Consider the following 19,422-nt stretch of genomic DNA (forward strand, 5'->3'; position numbering starts at 1 on the left):
GCCACACTGACTTCCACAATGGTTGAACTAGTTTACAGTCCCACCAACAGTGTAAAAGTGTTCCTATTTCTCCACATCCTCTCCAGCACCTGTTGTTCCCTGATTTTTTAATGATGGCCATTCTAATTGGTGTGAGATGGTATCTCACTGTGGTTTTGATTTGCATTTCTCTGATGGCCAGTGATGATGAGCATTTCTTCATGTGTTTTTTGGCTGCATAAATGTCTTCTTTTGAGAAGTGTCTGTTCATGTCCTCTGCCCACTTTTTGATGGGGTTGTTTGTTTTTTTCTTGTAAATTTGTTTGAGTTCATTGTAGATTCTGGATATTAGCCCTTTGTCAGATGAGTAGGTTGCAAAAATTTTCTCCCATTCTGTAGGTTGCCTGTTCACTCTGATGATAGTTTCTTTTGCTGTGCAGAAGCTCTTTAGTTTAATGAGATCCCATTTGTCGATTTTGGCTTTTGTTGCCATTGCTTTTGGTGTTTTAGACATGAAGTCCTTGCCCACGCCTATGTCCTGAATGGTATTGCCTAGGTTTTCTTGTAGGATTTTAATGGTTTTAGGTCTAACATATAAGTCTTTAATCCATCTTGAATTAATTTTTGTATAAGGTGTAAGGAAGGCATCCAGTTGCAGCTTTCTACATATGGCTAGCCAGTTTTCCCAGCACCATTTATTAAATAGGGAATCCTTTCCCCATTTCTTGTTTTTGTCAGGTTTGTCAAAGATCAGATAGTTGTAGCTATGCGGCATCATTTCTGAGGGCTCTGTTCTGTTCCATTGATCTATGTCTCTGTTGTGGTACCAGTACCATGCTGTTTTGGTTACTGTAGCCTTGTAGTATAGTTTAAAGTCAGGTAGCATGATGCCCCCAGCTTTGTTCTTTTGGCTTAGGATTGACTTGGCGATGCGGGCTCTTTTTTGGTTCCATATGAACTTTAAAGTAGTTTTTTCCAATTCTGTGAAGAAAGTCATTGGTAGCTTGATGGGGATGGCATTGAATCTATAAATGACCTTGGGCAGTATGGCCATTTTCACGATATTGATTCTTCCAACCCATGAGCATGGAATGTTCTTCCATTTGTTTGTATCCTCTTTTATTTCATTGAGCAGTGGTTTGTAGTTCTCCTTGAAGAGGTCCTTCACATCCCTTGTAAGTTGGATTCCTAGGTATTTTATTCTCTTTGAAGCAATTGTGAATGGGAGTTCACTCATGATTTGGCTCTCTGTTTGTCTGTTATTGGTGTACAAGAATGCTTGTGATTTTTGTACATTAATTTTGTATCCTGAGACTTTGCTGATGTTGCTAATCAGCTTAAGGAGATTTTGGGCTGAGACAATGGGGTTTTCTAGATATACAATCATGTCATCTGCAAACAGGGACAATTTGACTTCCTCTTTTCCTAATTGAATACCCTTTATTTCCTTCTCCTGCCTGATTGCTCTGGCCAGAACTTCCAGCACTATGTTGAATAGGAGCGGTGAGAGAGGGCATCCCTGTCTTGTGCCAGTTTTCAGAGGGAATGCTTCCAGTTTTTGCCCATTCAGTATGATATTGGCTGTGGGTTTGTCGTAGATAGCTCTTATTATTTTGAGATACGTCCCATCAATACCTAATTTATTGAGAGTTTTTAGCATGAAGGGTTGTTGAATTTTGTCAAAGGCCTTTTCTGCATCTATTGAGATAATCATGTGGTTTTTGTCTTTGGTTCTGTTTATATGCTGGATTACATTTATTGATTTGCGTATGTTGAACCAGCCTTGCATCCCAGGGATGAAGCCCACTTGATCATGGTGGATAAGCTTTTTGATGTGCTGCTGGATTCGGTTTGCCAGTATTTTATTGAGGATTTTTGCATCAATGTTCATCAAGGATATTGGTCTGAAATTCTCTTTTTTGGTTATGTCTCTGCCAGGTTTTGGTATCAGGACGATGCTGGCTTCATAAAATGTGTTAGGGAGGATTCCCTCTTTTTCTATCGATTGGAATAGTTTCAGAAGGAATGGTACCAGTTCCTCCTTGTACCTCTGGTAGAATTCGGCTGTGAATCCATCAGGTCCTGGACTCTTTTTGGTTGGTAAGCTATTGATTATTGCCACAATTTCAGAACCTGTTATTGGTCTATTCAGAGATTCAACTTCTTCCTGGTTTAGTCTTGGGAGGGTGTATTTGTCGAGGAATTTATCCATTTCTTCTAGATTTTCTAGTTTATTTGCATAGAGGTGTTTGTAGTATTCTCTGATGGTAGATTGTATTTCTGTGGGATCGGTGGTGATATCCCCTTTTTCGTTTTTTATTGCATCTATTTGATTCTTCTCGCTTTTCTTCTTTATTAGTCTTGCTAGCGGTCCATCAATTTTGTTGATCTTTTCAAAAAACCAGCTCCTGGATTCATTAATTTTTTGAAGGGTTTTTTGTGTCTCTATTTCCTTCAGTTCTGCTCTGATTTTAGTTATTTCTAGCCTTCTGCTAGCTTTTGAATGTGTTTGCTCTTGCTTTTCTAGTTCTTTTAATTGTGATGTTAGGGTGTCAATTTTGGATCTTTCCTGCTTTCTCTTGTGGGCATTTAGTGCTATAAATTTCCCTCTACACACTGCTTTGAGTGTGTCCCAGAGATTCTGGTATGTTGTGTCTTTGTTCTCGTTGGTTTCAAAGAACATCTTTATTTCTGCCTTCATTTCATTATGTACCCAATAGTCATTCAGGAGCAGGTTGTTCAGTTTCCATGTAGTTGAGCGGTTTTGAGTGAGTTTCTTAATCCTGAGTTCTAGTTTGATTGCACTGTGGTCTGAGAGACAGTTTGTTATAATTTCTGTTCTTTTACATTTGCTGAGGAGAGCTTTACTTCCAACTATGTGGTCAATTTTGGAATAGGTGTGGTGTGGTGCTGAAAAAAATGTATATTCTGTTGACTTGGGGTGGAGAGTTCTGTAGATGTCTATTAGGTCCACTTTATGTAGAGCTGAGTTCAATTCCTGGATATCCTTGTTAACTTTCTGTCTCGTTGATCTGTCTAATGCTGACAGTGGGGTGTTAAAATCTCCCATTATTATTGTGTGGGAGTTTAAGTCCCTTTGTAGGTCACTGAGGACTTGCTTTATGAATCTGGGTGCTCCTGTGTTGGGTGCATATATATTTAGGATAGTTAGCTCTTCTTGTTGAGTTGATCCCTTTACCATTATGTAATGGCCTTCTTTGTCTCTTTTGATCTTTGTTGGTTTAAAGTCTATTTTATCAGAGACTAGGATTGCAACCCCTGCCTTTTTTTGTTTTCCAGTTGCTTGATAGATCTTCCTCCATCCCTTTATTTTGAGTCTATGTGTGTCTCTGCACGTGAGATGGGTTTCCTGAATACAGCACACTGATGGGTCCTGACTCCTTATCCAGTTTGCCAGTCTGTGTCTTTTGATTGGAGCATTTAGCCCATTTACATTTAATGTTAATATTGTTATGTGTGAATCTGATCCTGTCATTATGATGTTAGTTGGTTATTTTGCTCGTTAGTTGCTACAGTTTCTTCCTAGCCTCGATGGTCTTTACAATTTGGCATGTTTTTGCAGTGGCTGGTACCGGTTGTTCCTTTCCATGTTTAGTGCTTCCTTCAGGAGCTCTTTTAGGGCAGGCCTGGTGGTGACAAAATCACTCAGCGTTTGCTTGTCTGTAAAGTATTTTATTTCTCCTTCACTTATGAAGCTTAGTTTGGCGGGATAGGAAATTCTGGGTTGAAAATTCTTTTCTTTAAGAATGTTGAATATCGGCCCCCACTCTCTTCTGGCTTGTAGAGTTTCTGCCGAGAGATCAGCTGTTAGTCTGATGGGCTTCCCTTTGTGGGTAACCCGACCTTTCTCTCTGGCTGCCCTTAACATTTTTTCCTTCATTTCAACTTTGGTGAATCTGACAATTATGTGTCTTGGAGTTGCCCTTCTCGAGGAGTACCTTTGTGGCGTTCTCTGTATTTCCTGAATCTGAATGCTGGCCTGCCTTGCTAGATTGGGGAAGTTCTCCTGGATAATATCTTGCAGAGTGTTTTCCAACTTGGTTCCATTCTCCCCATCATTTTCAGGTACACCAATCAGACGTAGGTTTGGTCTTTTCACATAGTCCCAAATTTCTTGGAGGCTTTGTTCATTTCTTTTTATTCTTTTTTCTCTAAACTTCCCTTCTCTCTTCATTTCATTCATTTCATCTTCCATCAGCGATACCCTTTCTTCCAGTTGATCGCATCTGCTACTGAGGCTTCTGCAATCTTCGCGTAGTTCTCGAAACTTGGCTTTCAGCTCCATCAGCTCCTTTAAGCCCTTCTCTCCATTGATTATTCTAGTTATCCATTCTTCTAATATTTTTTCAAAGTTTTTAACTTCTTTGCTATTGTTTTGAATTTCCTCTCGTAGCTCAGAGTAGTTTGATCGTCTGAAGCCTTCTTCTCTCAACTCATCAAAGTCATCCTCCATCCAGCTTTGTTCCGTTGCTGGTGAGGAACTGCATTCCTTTGGAGGAGGAGAGGTGCTCTGTTTTTTAGAGTTTCCAGTTTTTTTGCTCTGTTTTTTCCCCATCTTTGTGGCTTTATCTACTTTTTGTCTTTGATGATGGTGATGTACAGATGGGTTTTTGGTGTGGATGTCCTTTCTGTTTGTTAGTTTTCCTTCTACCAGACAGGACCCTCAGCTGCAGGTCTGTTGGAGTTTACTAGAGGTCCACTCCAGACCCTGTTTGGCTGGGTGTCAGCAGCGGTGGCTGCAGAACAGCAGATTTTCGTGAGACCACAAATTCAGCTGTCTGATAGTTCCTCTGAAAGTTTTGTCTCAGAGGAGTACCCGGTTGAATGAGGTGTCAGTCTGTCCCTACTGGGGGGGGTGCCTCCCAGTTAGGCTGCTCAGGGGTGAGGGACCCACTTTAGGAGGCAGTCTGTCCGTTCTCAAATCTCCAGCTGCATGCTGGGAGAACCACTACTCTCTTCAAAGCTGTCAGTCAGACAGGGACATTTAAGTCTGTGGAGGTTCTTGCTGAGTTTTTGTTTGTCTGTGCCCTGCCCCCAGAGGTGGAGCCTACAGAGGCAGGCAGGCCTCCTTGAGCTGTGGTGGGCTCCACCCAGTTCGAGCTTCCCGGCTGCTTTGTTTACCTAAGCAAGCCTGGGCAATGGCGGGCGCCCCTCCCCCAGCCTCGCTGCCACCTTGCAGCTTGATCTCAGACTGCTGTGCTAGCAATCAGCGAGACTCCGTGGGCACAGGACCCTCCGAGCCAGGTGCGGGACACAATCTCCTAGTGTGCCGTTTTCCAGGCCCGTTGGAAAAGCGCAGTATTAGGATGGGACTGACCCGATATTCCAGGTGCTGTCTGTTTCCCCTTTCTTTGAGTAGGAAAGGGAACTCCCTGACCCCTTGCGCTTCCCGAGTGAGGCAGTGCCTCGCCCTGCTTCGGCTCGCGCACAGTGCGCTTCACCGTCTGTCCTGCACCCACTGTTAGGCACTCCCTAGTGAGATGAAACCGGTACCTCAAGCAGAAATGCAGAAATCACCCGTCTTCTGTGTCGCTGGGGCTGGGAGCTGGAGACCGGAGCTGTTCCTATTCGGCCATCTTGGCTCCACCCAACTTTTTATTTTTATAGGCACCAAAGCATAAGGGCTAAGAACAGGGATTTGGTAACTCAGCTATTTGAGTTCAAATCCAGGCTCTGCTGCTTACTAGCTGTGAGACTTTGGATAGGTTACTTAGTTCTGTGCCTCAGATTCCTTATCTGTGAAATGGAGATAATACTAGAACTTATATCACTGGCCTAATATGAAGATTAAATGAACTCATCCTCAGGGTCTAGGACATGGTAAGTGCTATTTAATTGTTTTTTTGTTTGTTTGTTTTTTTGAGATGGAGTCTGGCTCTGTTGCCCAGGCTGGAGTGCAGTGGCACCATCTTTACTCACTGCAACCTCCACCTCCTGGATTTAAGTGATTCTCCCAGCGCAGCCTCCCAAGTAGCTGGGACTACACGCGCCTGCCACCATGCCCGGCTTATTTTTGTATTTTTAGTAGAGACAGGGTTTCACCATGTTGGCCAGACTGGTCTTGAACTCCTGACCTCAGGTGATCCACCCACCTCAGCCTCCCCAAGTGCTGGGATTATAGGAGTGAGCCACCACACCCAGCCTATGCTGTTTAATTGTTTGTCACACATAGAAACAGACTTAGTTCAAGACCAGCCCGGCCAACATGGTGAAACCCCGTCTCTACTAAAAATACAAAAATTAGCCAGGTGTGGTGGCACGTGTCTGTAATCCCAGCTACTCAGGAGGCTGAGGCAGGAGAATCTCTTGAGCCCAGGAAGTGGAGGTTGCAGTGAGCCAAGATCGCGCCACTGTACTCCAGCCTGGGTGACAGAGCAAGACTCTGTCTCAAAAAAAAAACAAAAAACAAAAAAAAAAACAGGCTCGGACAGCCCACCCCTTCTCACACCATCACCTCTGACAGGAGGTCACAGCTGCTGCTGAGGCCACCCCCGCCTTGAGGATGTGCCTGCTGGACCTGAGTTGCAACGAGAGGCTGCAGTCTCCCAAGGGGATTCAGAAAGCCCCCAGTTATTGAAAACCCAGCAGAATTGTCAGCCCCACACCCCTAAGCCCTCTTGGAGGGAGGGTTGCCCTGGCAGAGTACTGAGCCCATCTGTTTATTCACGATCTTGTGGATTCAGCTTCACAGGGTGACATATTCTGTCACAGGTTAATGTTGGAGAAGGGGCACTATCACCTCTATGAGAGTAACCTCACATATAAACATGAAAACAAGCCAGGTGCAGTGGTGCACACTTGTAGTCACAGCTCTCAGGAGGCCAAGGCAAGAGGATCGCTTGAGCCCAAGAGTTAAAGGCTACAGTGAGCTATGATCACACCACTGCACCCCAGCCTAGGTGACACAGCAACACCCTGTCTCTAAACAAATAAAAATTAAAACATTAAAAAGTAAAAAACCCAGACATTAAAGGAGGTGCCACAAAACAACGTCATGGTTTGTTGCCAGAGGAATGACCCTTCTTCCCTTTCAGAACAATTGCAGGGATGGGGGAAGATATCACATTTCTTTCTTTTTTTTTTTTTTTTTTGAGACAGAGTCTCGCTCTGTCGCCCAGGTTGGAGTGCAGTGGCACAGTCTCGGCTCACTGCAAGGTCCACCTCCTGCATTCACACCATTCTCCTGCCTCAGCCTCCCGAGTAGCTGGGACTACAGGTGCCCGCCACCACGCCTGGCTAATTTTTTGTATTTTTAGTGGAGACGGTGTTTCACCGTGTTAGCCAGGATAGTCGAGATCTCCTGACATCGTGATCCACCTGCCTTGGCCTCCCAAAGTGCTGGGATTACAGGTGTGAGCCACCATGCCCGGCCGACAAACCCCCAACATTTATTTCTTTGTCAGATATTTGAGTGCCTGCTGTGTGCCAGGCAATGTGTTAGAATCTGAGGAAATGTCAGTTAACAAAACTGCAGGTTTCTGCCCTTTCTGATCTAGTCTGAGCTCCTTTCCCAGAAGGAAACTGCTGCTTCCTGCACAGTTTGAGTACAAAAATATCAATGTAACCATATAAGGAAAAATTACGGCAAATGCCTGGGAAGAAGCAGCCCCAGATGCCATGAAAGTGTGTAGTAGGGGAACTGGTCTGAGGGGTCAGTAGAGCCTCTTTGTGGAAAGGCATGTCATCTGACCCTTGTAGCATTAGCCAAGAAATGGGGGGGGGGGGGCGGGGAGAATGCCCCAGGAAGGGGCAGCACCCTGGAGGTTTTTTTTTTTTTTTTTTCTCTTGAGACAGGGTCTTGCTCTGTTGCCCAGGCTGGAGTTCAGTGGTGTGATCTCCGCTCACTGCATCCCTGACCTCCAGTGCTCAAGGGACTACAGGCACATGCCACCATGGCTGGCTAATTTATTTTTAATTAAAAAAAATTTTAATAGAGATAGCATCTTGCTACATTGCCCAGGCTGGTCTAGAACTCCTGGGCTCAAGTGATCCTCCCGCCTCGGCCTCCCTAAGTGCTGGGATTCGGGCATGAGCCACTGCACCCAGCCTATGGAGGCTTTGAAGGAGGAAAAACCTTGGCACTGTTAAGATGAAAAAAGCCGAAAGGGCAGGAGCATAGCGAGTGGGGCCAAGAGGCTTGTGATGAAGGCATTGTAGTCGGCAGGGCCCAGATCACACAGGCCCTTAAAGCAGTAGGAACTGCATGTTGAAGATGGTGATGTATTTGTGACACCTAGCCCTGTCCCAAACTAAGTGTGTAATACATGCTAATTCCTTCTCACCACCTCCTGGGTTTGAAAATGTATCAGGGTGTTTGGGAAAGAGAAAGAAGTTCCTAATGTCTGCAGCACATGAGACAGGTGTTGAGAGATGACCCTGGAAAGGTCAAATTAGGGCCAAATCATGAAAAGTTTTGGGCCAGGTGCAGAGGCTTATGCCTATAATCCTAGCACTTTGGGGGGCCTAGGCTAGGGAGCCCAGGAGTTCAAGACGAGCTTAGGTGACACAGGAAGACCCCATCTCTAGTTTTAAGAAACGTTTCATATTCCAGGCTAAATGTTTGGAGTTTGCTACATAGGCAGTAGGGAGCCATGGAAGGTGTCGCAGCAGGGGAGTAGCATGATCAGACAAATTATGCTAAGTTCAAGGGGAGATCACAGGGCTGGAGCAGTCATGGTGGTGTACCTTAAGCTGAGCCTTGAAGGCCGAACAGGCACATGGAAGGCCACAGTGACCCTCCCCTGCTTCTTTTTCAGGTGGTTCCACAAGTGTTTGGGCGCATGGTGGGTAAAAGCCGGGAGGCGGTGGCCCAGGCCATGGTGCTGGAGATGTTTCGAGAGGAGGACTACTACAACGATGATGTTCTGGACCAGATGGGCGCCAGTATCCTGGGCGTGGAGGGCCCCCGGCGCCATCCAGATGAGCCCCCTGAGGATGAAGTCTTCGAGCTCTTCCCCATGTTCATGGGAGGGCTTCTCTCTGCCCACAACCGAGCTGTGCTAGCTCAGCTTGGCTGCCCCATCAAGAACCTGGATGCCCTGGAGAATGCCCAGGCCATCAAGAAGAAGCTGGGCAAGCTGGGCCGGCAGGTGCTGCCCCCCTCGGAGCTCCTTGACCACCTGTTCTTCCACTATGAGTTCCAGAACCAGCGCTTCTCCGCCGAGGTGCTCAGCTCCCTGCGTCAGCTCAACCTGGCAGGTGTGCGCATGACACCCGTCAAGTGCACAGTGGTGGCGGCTGTGCTGGGCAGTGGAAGGCATGCCCTGGATGAGGTGAACTTGGCCTCCTGCCAGCTAGATCCTGCTGGGCTACACACACTCATGCCTGTCTTCCTGCGTGCCCGGAAGCTGGGGTGAGGACCTATCCTCATGCACAGGCATGAAGAGGGGAGAGGGTTGGAGGTGAAGAAGTGGGAAAAGAAAGTGCCAGGGAAACCAGAGGTAGTGATGAGTGACCAGAAGGTGGGATGAAGAAGTCTAGTTTAGGGGCTGGGCGCAGTGGCTCACGCCTGTAATCCCAGCACTTTAGGAGGCCGAGGCGGGCGGATCACCTGAGGTCAGGAGTTCGAGACCAGCCTCAACATGGAGAAACCCTGTCTCTACTAAAAATACAAAATTAGCTGGGCATGGTGTTGCATGCCTGTAATCCCAGCTACTCGGGAAGCTGAGACAGGAGAATTGCTTGAACCTGGGAGGTGGAGGTTGTGGTGAGCTGAGATCGCACTCCAGCCTGGGCAACAAGAGTGAAACTCCATCTCAAAAAAAAAAAAAAAAAAAAGAAGTCTAGTTTGGGTGGAGGTGACAGGAGCAACAGAAGGGAGGAGCCAGGCATGGTGGCTCCTGCCTGTAATCCCACTGGTTTGGGAGGCCAAGGTGGAAGCATCACTTGAGCCTAATAGTCTGAGACCATCCTGGGCACATAAAAAGACCCAGTCTCTACAAAAAATTAAAAAATTAGTCAGGTGTGGTGGCATGTGGCTATCGTCCCAGGTACTCGGGAGGCTGAGGTGGGAGGATTGCTTGAGCTCAGGAGTCTGAGGCTGCAGTGAGTTGTGATCATGCCATTGTGCTCCAACCTGGGCAACAGAGTGAGACCCTGTCTCTCAAAAAAGGGGAGGCAGGTATAGATTCCCAGAGGCAGGCTGATGAAAAGAGGGCTTGGTAGATGGACTGACTGCCTGCTGAATTCCCTCCCTGGTCTCTCACCTCCCCTCTGGCCACCTTCTGCTCCAGCTTGCAACTCAACAGCCTGGGCCCTGAGGGCTGCAAGGACCTCCGAGACCTGTTGCTGCATGACCAGTGCCAAATAACCACACTGCGGTGAGTGCCCTGGGAGTGGGGCATCCTGGTGGCCAGCTAAGGTCAAGGGTGAGCTCCCTGCCTCCTGGCATACTTGGCACAGGCCCACCCAAGGGATAGTAAGTGGAGGAGAGTCTAGGCCCTGACCTGTCCCCTCCACTTCCCCCAGGTCCACTGCAAGCAGCAGGGCAGCAGGGAAAGATGCCACCTATAATGGGTGCCAAGAAACCTCTCACGTGGCTAAAATCAGCCTGGGGGAGGCGGGGAGAGAGGGTGGAATAATACCTAGGCCGGTTGCCTGGTAACAGTGCCACTGATCCCCTTCTGGGATTTTTCCTGCAGACTCCCGAGGAGGACCCTAATGCTGGGCACTCAGTAGATGCCCCTTAAGTGTTGACTGATATGTGGGGAACCCGAGCGCCTGGGTTCCCAGTTTCTGATTGGTGTAAGGGGAGGCAAATGAGGAGAGAAAAAGGAAGAGCAGGGAGAAGGACAGGGGAGTCAGAGAGAAGGGAGAAGCAGAGGCTGTGGAGGGAGTGAAAAAGGCAGAAGAAGGGAAACATAAATGGTGAAGAGGAAGGGAATAGATAAGAAGGGAGTCAGGGGAAGAGGGAAGGAAAGGCCAGCTCCCCTACTCTGACTCCTCTGCCAGGCGCCACTCCCCCTATTGCTCCAGCCTTTCTCCTGGGCCTGCATTTCTATGCCCAGTTTCCTCTTGCCCCATGCAGGGCCCTCTTTGGCCCAAGTCCTGACACCCAGCACAGGGCTGCCCCATCAAGGCTGCCAGCACCACCACCAACCTTGCCTCCCCCTCCTCTCAATGAGCCCTCATAACCTTGGGTTGCACGTGGCCGTAGGCTGTCCAACAACCCGCTGACGGCAGCAGGTGTTGCTCTGCTAATAGAGGGGCTGGCAGGAAACACCTCAGTGACGCACCTGTCCCTGCTGCACACGGGCCTTGGGGACGAAGGCCTGGAGCTGCTGGCTGCCCAGCTGGACCGCAACCGGCAGCTGCAGGAGCTGAACGTGGCTTACAACGGTGCTGGTGACACAGCGGCCCTGGCCCTGGCCAGAGCTGCCCGGGAGCACCCTTCCCTGGAACTGCTACAGTGAGTCCCGTAGTCCTGTCCCTGGTCGCATTGCCCCCAGCCCTTCAGACTACTTCCCTCTCTCGACTGTGCTCCTCCAATCCTAGGGAGTGCTTCTGGGCCTGGGCCTGGTGCCTGTCCTCTATTCCTGGTTTCTGACTGATCCTTGTCAACCTAGCTCTGAGCCAACCCACCCCCTCTGTGACTGGCCCTTAAACTGCCCCAATTCCCCACCACCATTTCTCCTAAAGGCCTACTGTCCCTGGTCCCACTGAATTCTAGTATCAGGGTCGGGTGTGGTGGCTCACGTCTGTAATCCCAGCACTTCAGGAGGCTGAGGCGGGCACATCACCTGAGGTCAGGAGTTCAAGACCAGTCTGGCCAACATGGTGAAACCCCGTCTCTACTAAAAATACAAAAATTATCTGGGTGTGGTGGTTGCGCATCTGTAATCCCAGCTACTTGGGAGGCTGAGGCAGGAGAATTGCCTGAACCCGGCAGATGGAGGTTGCAGTAAGCCAAGATCGTGCCACTGCACTCCAGCCTGGGTGACAGAGCAAGACTCTGTCTCAAAAAAAACAAAAACCAACAAACAAAAAAAGAATTTTAGTATTAGTCCCTGCCTCCCACTGGCCAGCACCCTCCGTCTCTGGCTCATTGCAGATACTTACGTGATCACACTCTGCAGCCAGGAGATGAGTTGTGAGGCCCCCTGGTTTTCCGTCCGTCTACTCTCGGGCCCTCCTTCTCAGAGCTCTACTGAATGGCATCGACTTTCTCTCTCCTGCCAGCCTCTACTTCAATGAGCTGAGCTCAGAGGGCCGCCAGGTCTTGCGAGACTTGGGGGGTGCTACTGAAGGTGGTGCCCGGGTGGTGGTGTCACTGACAGAGGGGACGGCGGTGTCGGAATACTGGTCAGTGATCCTCAGTGAAGTCCAGCGGAACCTCAATAGCTGGGATCGGGCCCGGGTCCAGCGACACCTTGAGCTCCTACTGCGGGATCTGGAAGATAGCCGGGGTGCCACCCTTAATCCTTGGCGCAAGGCCCAGCTGCTGCGAGTGGAGGGCGAGGTCAGGGGCCTCCTGGAGCAGCTGGGAGGCTCTGGAAGCTGAGACACTGGCGGCAGGCACCTAGCTATGTAACCACTGGCCCTAAACCTCTTCCCTCTGTGGCCTCCTGGCTTGCACTGCTCCCTCTAGAAAGATTCCTTCAGGTCTGGAGGCAAAGGAATGGGCACAGCTGTGCCAGTTGCCCTCCTAGGGTATGTTCGACCAGGACCGAGTCTGGAATCTCCAAGTTAAAGATGATGAATCAATGCTTCGGGCTTGGAGATGGAACATGCCTGCTCTCCATTCAGCTAGAAGGACCAAAGCATGTGGCATTTGGATGGCCAGAGTGCCCTGAAGCACCACTGCCAAACTTGCCTTCCCCTCCTCTCAAGGAGCCTCTGCTTGTGCCACCAAGGGGCTCACATCTTATGTCTGCCATGCCAGGGGTGTCGCCATCCAGATGTGTTGGAAGCTTCCCCTTCTGCCTTATGCTCACCTGTGGACACTGAGGATGCCCTCACATTGGTGCTTTCTCCTCATCCTCATGCCCCCTTTGCCACAATGGTACAATGGCTTGGTAGCCCCTTGAGGCAGATGCACCTGACTTGCTGCTATTAAAAAGCTGTGTGCCTTCCACCGATTGTGGCCTCTTCTTTAGTGCCTGGTGCTTCCAAGAAAGGGCACTGTTCTTGGTCTTTCTGGTTAAACTACCAACCATCATCTATTGCAAGTGGTTCTTGGGCACTAGGTTCCGAGGCAGTGGAGGCTGGAGGGGCCAATGAACAAGATATTGGCATGCGGGTTGGCCATGCTGGGCTGTATTAGTCCGATCTCACGCTGCTAATAAAGACATACCCAAGACGGGGTAAGTAATTTATAAAGGAGGCCGGGCATGGTGGCTCACGCCCGTTATCCCAGCACTTTGGGAGGCTGAGGTGAGTGGATCACCTGAGGTCAGGAGTTTGAGACCAGACTGACCAATATGGAGAAACCTCGTCTCTACTAAAAATACAAAATTAGCTGGGTGTGGTGATGCATGCTTGTAATCCCGGCTACTCGAGAGGCTGAAGCAAGAGAATTGCTTGAACCCAGGAGGTGGAGGTTTCAGTGAGCCGAGATAGCACCACTGCACTCCAGCCTGGAGAACAAGAGTGAAACTCTGTCAAAAAAAAAAAAAATTATAAAGGAAAGAGGTTTAATTGACTCACAGTTCCACATAGCTGGGGAGACCTCACAATCCTGGCAGAAGGCAAATGAAGAGCAAAGTCACATCTTACATGGCAGCAGGCAAAAGAGTGTGTGCCGGGGAACTCCCCTTTATAAAACCATCAGATCTCATGAGACTTATTCGCTATCGTGAAAACAGCACGGGAAAACCTGCCCCTGTGATTTAATTACCTCCCACCGGGTACCTCCCATGACACGAGGGAGTTATGAGAGCTGCAATTCAAGATGAGGTTTGGGTAGGGACACAGCCAAACCATACTATTGGTCATAGAATTCTTTTTTTTTTTTTTTTTTTGAGACGGAGTCTCGCTCTGTCCCCCAGGCTGGAGTGCAATGGCGTGATCTCGGCTCACTGCAAGCTCCGCCCCCTGGGTTCACGCCATTCTCCTGCCTCAGCCTCCCAAGTAGCTGGGACTACAGGCGCCCGCCACAACGCCCGGCTAGGCCATAGAATTCTTATCACCCTTTTCACCACTTACCCCCAGGCTTGGAGTTAGTGACCAGCAATCTGACTTCCTCTGCACAGAGGGGCAACTGGGTCAGATTCAGGGTCTCCAGAAAAAGCTGGGGCCCAGGGATAGAGTCAGGAGGAACCCACACAGTTTTCCAGAGGATAAGACTCTCAGTGGGGCACGGCGGCTCACGCCTGTAATCCCAGCACTTTGGGAGGCCGAGGCGGGTGGATCACCTGAGGTGGGGAGTTTGAGACCAGCCTGACCAATATGGAGAAACCCCATCTCTACTAAAAATACAAAATTAGCCAGGTGTGGAGGCACATGCCAGTAATCCCAGCTACTCGGGAGGCTGAGGCAGGAGAATTGCTTGAATCTGGGAGGCAGAGGTTGTGATGAGCCAAGATCGTGCCATTGCACACTCCAGCCTGGGCAAGAAGAGCTAAACTCCATCTCAAAAAAAAAAGACTCTCACTCCCGTTAACCATTACCCCACTGCTTCCACAGCGTCTTCAAGGAGGCGGGACCTGGGAGGGGATGGGTGGGAGGATCAGCAGCTGTGATGAACCTTGTCCCTACCCCGAGCACTGGGTTGCTGATCCAGCTATGGAGAAAGCTGCAGGTAGGAGGCCAGGAGAAATCGTTTGCAGGGGACTTTGGGACGGGCAGGGGGCCGACTTGGAGGCTGTAGCTTTGGGACCAGGGCACACTTGATTTGGGGGCTTGGAGCCCTGAGGCAGGTAAACAAGTCAGGGGAAAAGTAGTGAGCTGATATGTCTGTCTTCCTGGTCCACACCCTGTACTGATATGCTCAGATTTATGTGCCAAGGACTTGTGGGGAGGGAAAGGGAGGGGACCGCACAATAGTCCTGTGTGTATGGCAGTGAGAAGAGAAGACCCCTTTGGAGCAGAATGGAGGGGGCATGCCCTGAGTTTGGGGGTTCCCCTGAGTCCTTTTAGTTTATGCCAATGGAAGAGGCACATCTGGGTAGAAGAATGTGACTGTCCTCCTCTCACCCACTTCTTTGCTCAGTAGACCTGCAGGACACAGCCTCGTTAACTCTGTAAGTGCCATGAGGGTTGGGGCAAGGGGAGGAAAGAATAGGAGGCAGGGAAGTGCTTCACTGCCATTAGCACCTAAAGGAGATCCTGGGACCCAAGTCCAGCTGCCAGCTTGTACCTGCTTCCCCTGCCTCCTTGCAGAAAGTTTAAGTTTAACCCAAAGCTGGGCATTGATAATCCTGTCCTCTCCCTGGCCGAAGACCACGTCCCCTATGGTAACTCCCTCACCCCCTGGCAACCATTCCCTTTCCCTGGAGGCACACACGGCCTCCGATCTCCTTGGTAACCACTCACTGGGTCTCCCTCTGATAACAGCCTTGGTTGGGAGTAGAGATAGGAGGGGCCAGGTGTTTTCTCCTGTCGCAGTCCCTCTGCCCACGAAGTGTTCACCCCACCACCCAACACCCAACCAGGCAGACACTGCCCAGCGCCCTATCAGGACACAGGGTCTGCCAGGCACACGGCGAACCTGTACTTGGGCTGTGCCCTCTCCTCCCCCTTTTCTGCTGCCCACCTCACCCTCCAGATCCCTGGAGCCTGGAGCGGCCTCGCTTCTGTTTACTGAGCAAAGAGGAGGGCAAGAGTTTTGGCTTCCACCTGCAGCAGGAGCTGGGCAGGGCTGGGCATGTGGTGTGCAGGGTGGACCCAGGCACCTCTGCCCAGCGCCAGGGTCTTCAGGAAGGAGACAGGATCCTGGCGGTGAACAACGATGTTGTGGAACACGAAGACTACGCGGTGGTAAGGCTGTGGCCCAGGAGAGCATGCTGGCACCTCAGAAAGAGAAGCGGGTTGCTCAGTCCCCTGGGCACTATGGCAGCAGGGCAAAAGCCTCACTCCCCCACACCCCAGGATTTAGAAGTGCCCCAGTCAGAGGGGTTGGGGAAGGCATCTAGAAAGCCAATTCCCGCCAGGCGCAGTGGCTCACGTCTGTAATCCCAACACTTTGGGAGGCCGAGGCAGGAGGATCACCCAAGGTCAGCAGTTCAAGGCCAGCCTGGCCAACATGGCAAGACCCTGTCCCTACTAAAAATACAAAAATTAGCCAGGCATGGTGGCAGGCACCTGTAATCCCAGCTACTCGGGAGGCTGAGGCAGGAGAATCACTTGAACCCGGAAGGCAGAGGTTGTGGTGAGCTGAGATCGCACCACTGCACTCCAGCCTGGGGGACAAGAGCGAAACTCCGTCTCAAAAAAAGAGAAAAAAAGCCGATTCCCCTGGCAAAAAATGTGGATTTCAGGGAGGTCCTGGGGGTTGGCAAGAGGGTCTAGACCAAACCCACGCCCACATGCCCTCTGTCCAGGTGGTACGCCGCATCCGGGCCAGCAGCCCTCGGGTGTTGCTGACAGTATTGGCACGGCATGCACATGACGTGGCCCGAGCTCAGCTGGGAGAAGATGCCCACCTCTGTCCTACCCTAGGCCCAGGGGTCCGGCCCCGGCTATGCCACATAGTGAAAGATGAGGGTGGTTTTGGCTTCAGTGTCACCCATGGTGAGCCCAGAGGGTGCGAGGGGGCGGCAAGGATGAGGGATCTCAGCCCCTGTTCAGGCAGGGAGGCAACAGATTGGACCTTGCATTTTTTTTATTTCTAGGCAATCAGGGTCCTTTCTGGTTGGTGCTAAGTACTGGAGGAGCAGCTGAGCGGGCAGGGGTGCCCCCCGGGGCCCGGCTGCTGGAAGTGAATGGGGTCAGTGTGGAGAAGTTCACTCACAACCAACTCACCAGGAAGGTGTGGCTGCCTGTCTCCCACTCTCCTCCCCCAATCCGGGCCTGGGCCCCACCTCGGGAAGACGCCTCCTCCCCCATGCGCCTAACTTCCTTATCTGGTCTCCTACCTTTATCACCAACCTCCCCCTCTACAGTTTGTGCCAGGCTCCACTTAGTGCCTGGGAGGAGGGGCTGTGGGGGGAGCATGCCTCTTCTCTCCCTGCCCAGGTGTTATACTGATGCCCTGCTGGGTCCCCACAGCTTTGGCAGAGTGGACAGCAGGTGACCTTGCTGGTGGCAGGGCCAGAGGTGGAGGAACAGTGTCGCCAGCTGGGATTGCCCCTGGCTGCACCCCTGGCAGAGGGCTGGGCACTGCCCACCAAGCCCCGCTGGCTGCACCTGGAGAAAGGGCCCCAGGGTTTTGGGTTCCTGCTCCGGGAGGAAAAGGGCCTTGATGGTCGCCCTGGTGAGTGGGAGCCCTGGGGCTGGTGGGGGAAGGTGGGCCTTGGGGTGGGCACACAAGTGTATATACACCTTTCAGTGCACCGAAGAGGTGTCCCTGTCTGAGCTCTGGCCCTGGGCCGCCTCTTCCTGTTCACTCTGGGGTCAGTCCCCTGGTGTGCACACAGTGGCCTAGGATAGCTGGAGAGGAGCAGTGAGGATGTCTATGCCCCAGCACAGTTCCTGTGGGAGGTGGACCCGGGACTGCCAGCCAAGAAGGCTGGGATGCAGGCTGGGGACCGGCTGGTGGCTGTGGCTGGGGAGAGCGTGGAGGGGCTGGGCCATGAGGAGACAGTGTCCAGGATCCAGGCGCAGGGCTCCCGTGTCTCCCTCATTGTCGTCGACCCGGAGGCTGACCGCTTCTTCAGCATGGTGCGTGCTGAGGGGCAGGGGCTAGGATTGGGGCAGGAGTGGGGCAGGGCTTGGGTCCAACAGATTTGCTCTACCTGCCACCTTCCAGGTTCGCCTATCCCCACTCCTCTTCTTGGAGAACACAGAGGCTCCCACAGTTCAGCAGGGCAGCAGTTCAGCCTCACTGGTTGAGACAGAAGACCCTTCACTTGAAGACACAAGCGTGTCTTCTGTCCCTCTTGGCTCCCGACAGTGCTTCCTGTACCCTGGGCCTGGTGGCGGCTATGGCTTCCGACTCAGTTGTGTGGCCAGTGGGCCTCGTCTCTTCATCTCCCAGGTGACTGATGCCCCATGGATCTTGAATCCCTTCGATCCTTTGCTACCTGATCAGTCTTCCTCTGCTTCCCTCCCAGAGCCTTAAGCCAGCAAACTTTCCCCTGGTGTCCCATCTGCATGCCCCCACACCACCAGGTGACTCCAGGAGGCTCAGCTGCCCGGGCTGGGCTGCAAGTGGGAGATGTGATTCTGGAAGTGAATGGGTATCCTGTTGGGGGAGAGAATGACCTGGAGAGGCTTCAGCAGCTGCCTGAGGCTGAGCCACCCCTCTGCCTGAAGCTGGCAGCCAGGTCTCTGTGGGGCTTGGAAGCCTGGATTCCCCCTGGGGCTGCAGAGGTGAGGAAGAAGAAACAGATGGAACTGTGAGTAGCTACAGAAGGGCAGGGAGGAGTGAGAAAGAAGGGCAGAGTGGGCGAGGTACAAGGTGAAGCAGTGTGGGGTACGCAGGTTGGGACTTCAGGTCGTGGTAGGTGGGGACAGAAGGACCCGTGAAATAAACGCCATTCCTGGGCATTCCAGTGCAGGGCGGGGCAAGAAAAAGGAACTCTTCTGGGTCCCACCTGGAATGACCTTCTACCTCCTCTCTCTGCATAGGACTGGGCTCTGGCCCCGGATCTGCTGTAGAGCACCTCTGCTTGGTACAGACATACTCAGGGGCTACCGTGTCTTCACTCTCCAGCCCGAGGTGGTGAAGGCAGGATGCTTTCTCTAAGCCAGACCAGAGGGACTCAGACACTACCGATCACAGGCTGGCCCAGATGCTCCCTCCCTTCCTGCAGGTCCACCTCCCAGCAGAGGGTGTGGTTGGAGGCCTCAGGCAGGTCCCTGAAGGAGTCTGAAGCTCTAGAGGATGTCATACGGGAGTTTTGGAGAGCTGTGTCCCAAGGATGAAGGTGTGGCTGTGGGTCTGGCTAGGATTGAAGCCATCTGGACCTTTTCTAGATATGACTCCAGGACCCTTGAGTGTAATGCAAAAATTTGGAGACCAGCTATGCCTGCCCTCTGTGGGTGCCTTAGCATTGCGGGAGGGTGGTGCTTGGTCACTGTTGCATTTGTTATGGAAATGGCCGTTCCCCATAAACTGACTGCCTGTGTTTGTGATGGTGGGGGTAAGGGGCCGTGGTGTGAAGGGACCAAAAGGGCCTCAGACTCAAGGGGTGGGAGGCGGCTCCTGCAGGAGAAAGGTTGAGACCTGGTCAAATTTCTTTCCTATCACTGAATCTCAGGGATAATGGGTCAACCCAGAACTGAGATGTCTGCATGAGAGCCACTCCTAAAAATAAACAACAACAACAACAACAACAAAAAGAGCCAAAAAAGAAGAAAACTAAATAAAAATAAAAATAAAAA

General features: G+C 51.1%; 2 protein-coding genes across 6 annotated transcripts in view; both read left to right on the forward strand.

Annotated features, from left to right (window-relative positions):
- The window catches only part of NLRX1 (NLR family member X1), a 21,527-nt gene extending 8,453 nt beyond the window's left edge, over positions 1 to 13,074 (forward strand). For 2 of the 4 annotated variants that reach the window (XM_032167689.1, XM_058446889.1), the window contains exons 7-10: positions 8,757 to 9,352; positions 10,233 to 10,319; positions 11,156 to 11,407; positions 12,178 to 13,074. In XM_032167689.1, the coding sequence (XP_032023580.1) occupies positions 8,757 to 9,352; positions 10,233 to 10,319; positions 11,156 to 11,407; positions 12,178 to 12,499 (1,257 nt within the window). In that variant the 3' untranslated portion in view covers positions 12,500 to 13,074. The remainder of the gene's footprint in view (positions 1 to 8,756; positions 9,353 to 10,232; positions 10,320 to 11,155; positions 11,408 to 12,177) is intronic. The other 2 variants (XM_032167688.2, XM_058446890.1) reach the window with 1 other exon arrangement.
- Positions 13,075 to 13,807: 733 nt separating this feature from the next.
- Positions 13,808 to 19,422, forward strand: NHERF4 (NHERF family PDZ scaffold protein 4). Of its 2 annotated transcripts, XM_032167692.2 has the most exons (12): positions 13,808 to 13,899; positions 14,623 to 14,737; positions 15,152 to 15,179; positions 15,319 to 15,392; positions 15,704 to 15,915; positions 16,479 to 16,668; positions 16,770 to 16,906; positions 17,146 to 17,350; positions 17,561 to 17,757; positions 17,846 to 18,073; positions 18,208 to 18,408; positions 18,667 to 19,422. In XM_032167692.2, exons 1-12 carry the CDS (start codon positions 13,870 to 13,872, stop codon positions 18,694 to 18,696), a joined length of 1,647 nt encoding a protein of 548 aa, XP_032023583.2. In that variant the 5' UTR covers positions 13,808 to 13,869; the 3' UTR covers positions 18,697 to 19,422. The 2 variants fall into 2 exon arrangements, with proteins under 2 accessions (XP_032023583.2, XP_032023582.1); XM_032167691.2 differs by lacking the exons at positions 13,808 to 13,899; positions 14,623 to 14,737 and having other exon boundaries at positions 15,022 to 15,459; positions 18,667 to 18,814.

Source organism: Hylobates moloch, unplaced genomic scaffold, assembly GCF_009828535.3.
Source record: "Hylobates moloch isolate HMO894 unplaced genomic scaffold, HMol_V3 SCAFFOLD_11, whole genome shotgun sequence".
Classification (NCBI taxonomy): domain Eukaryota; kingdom Metazoa; phylum Chordata; class Mammalia; order Primates; family Hylobatidae; genus Hylobates; species Hylobates moloch.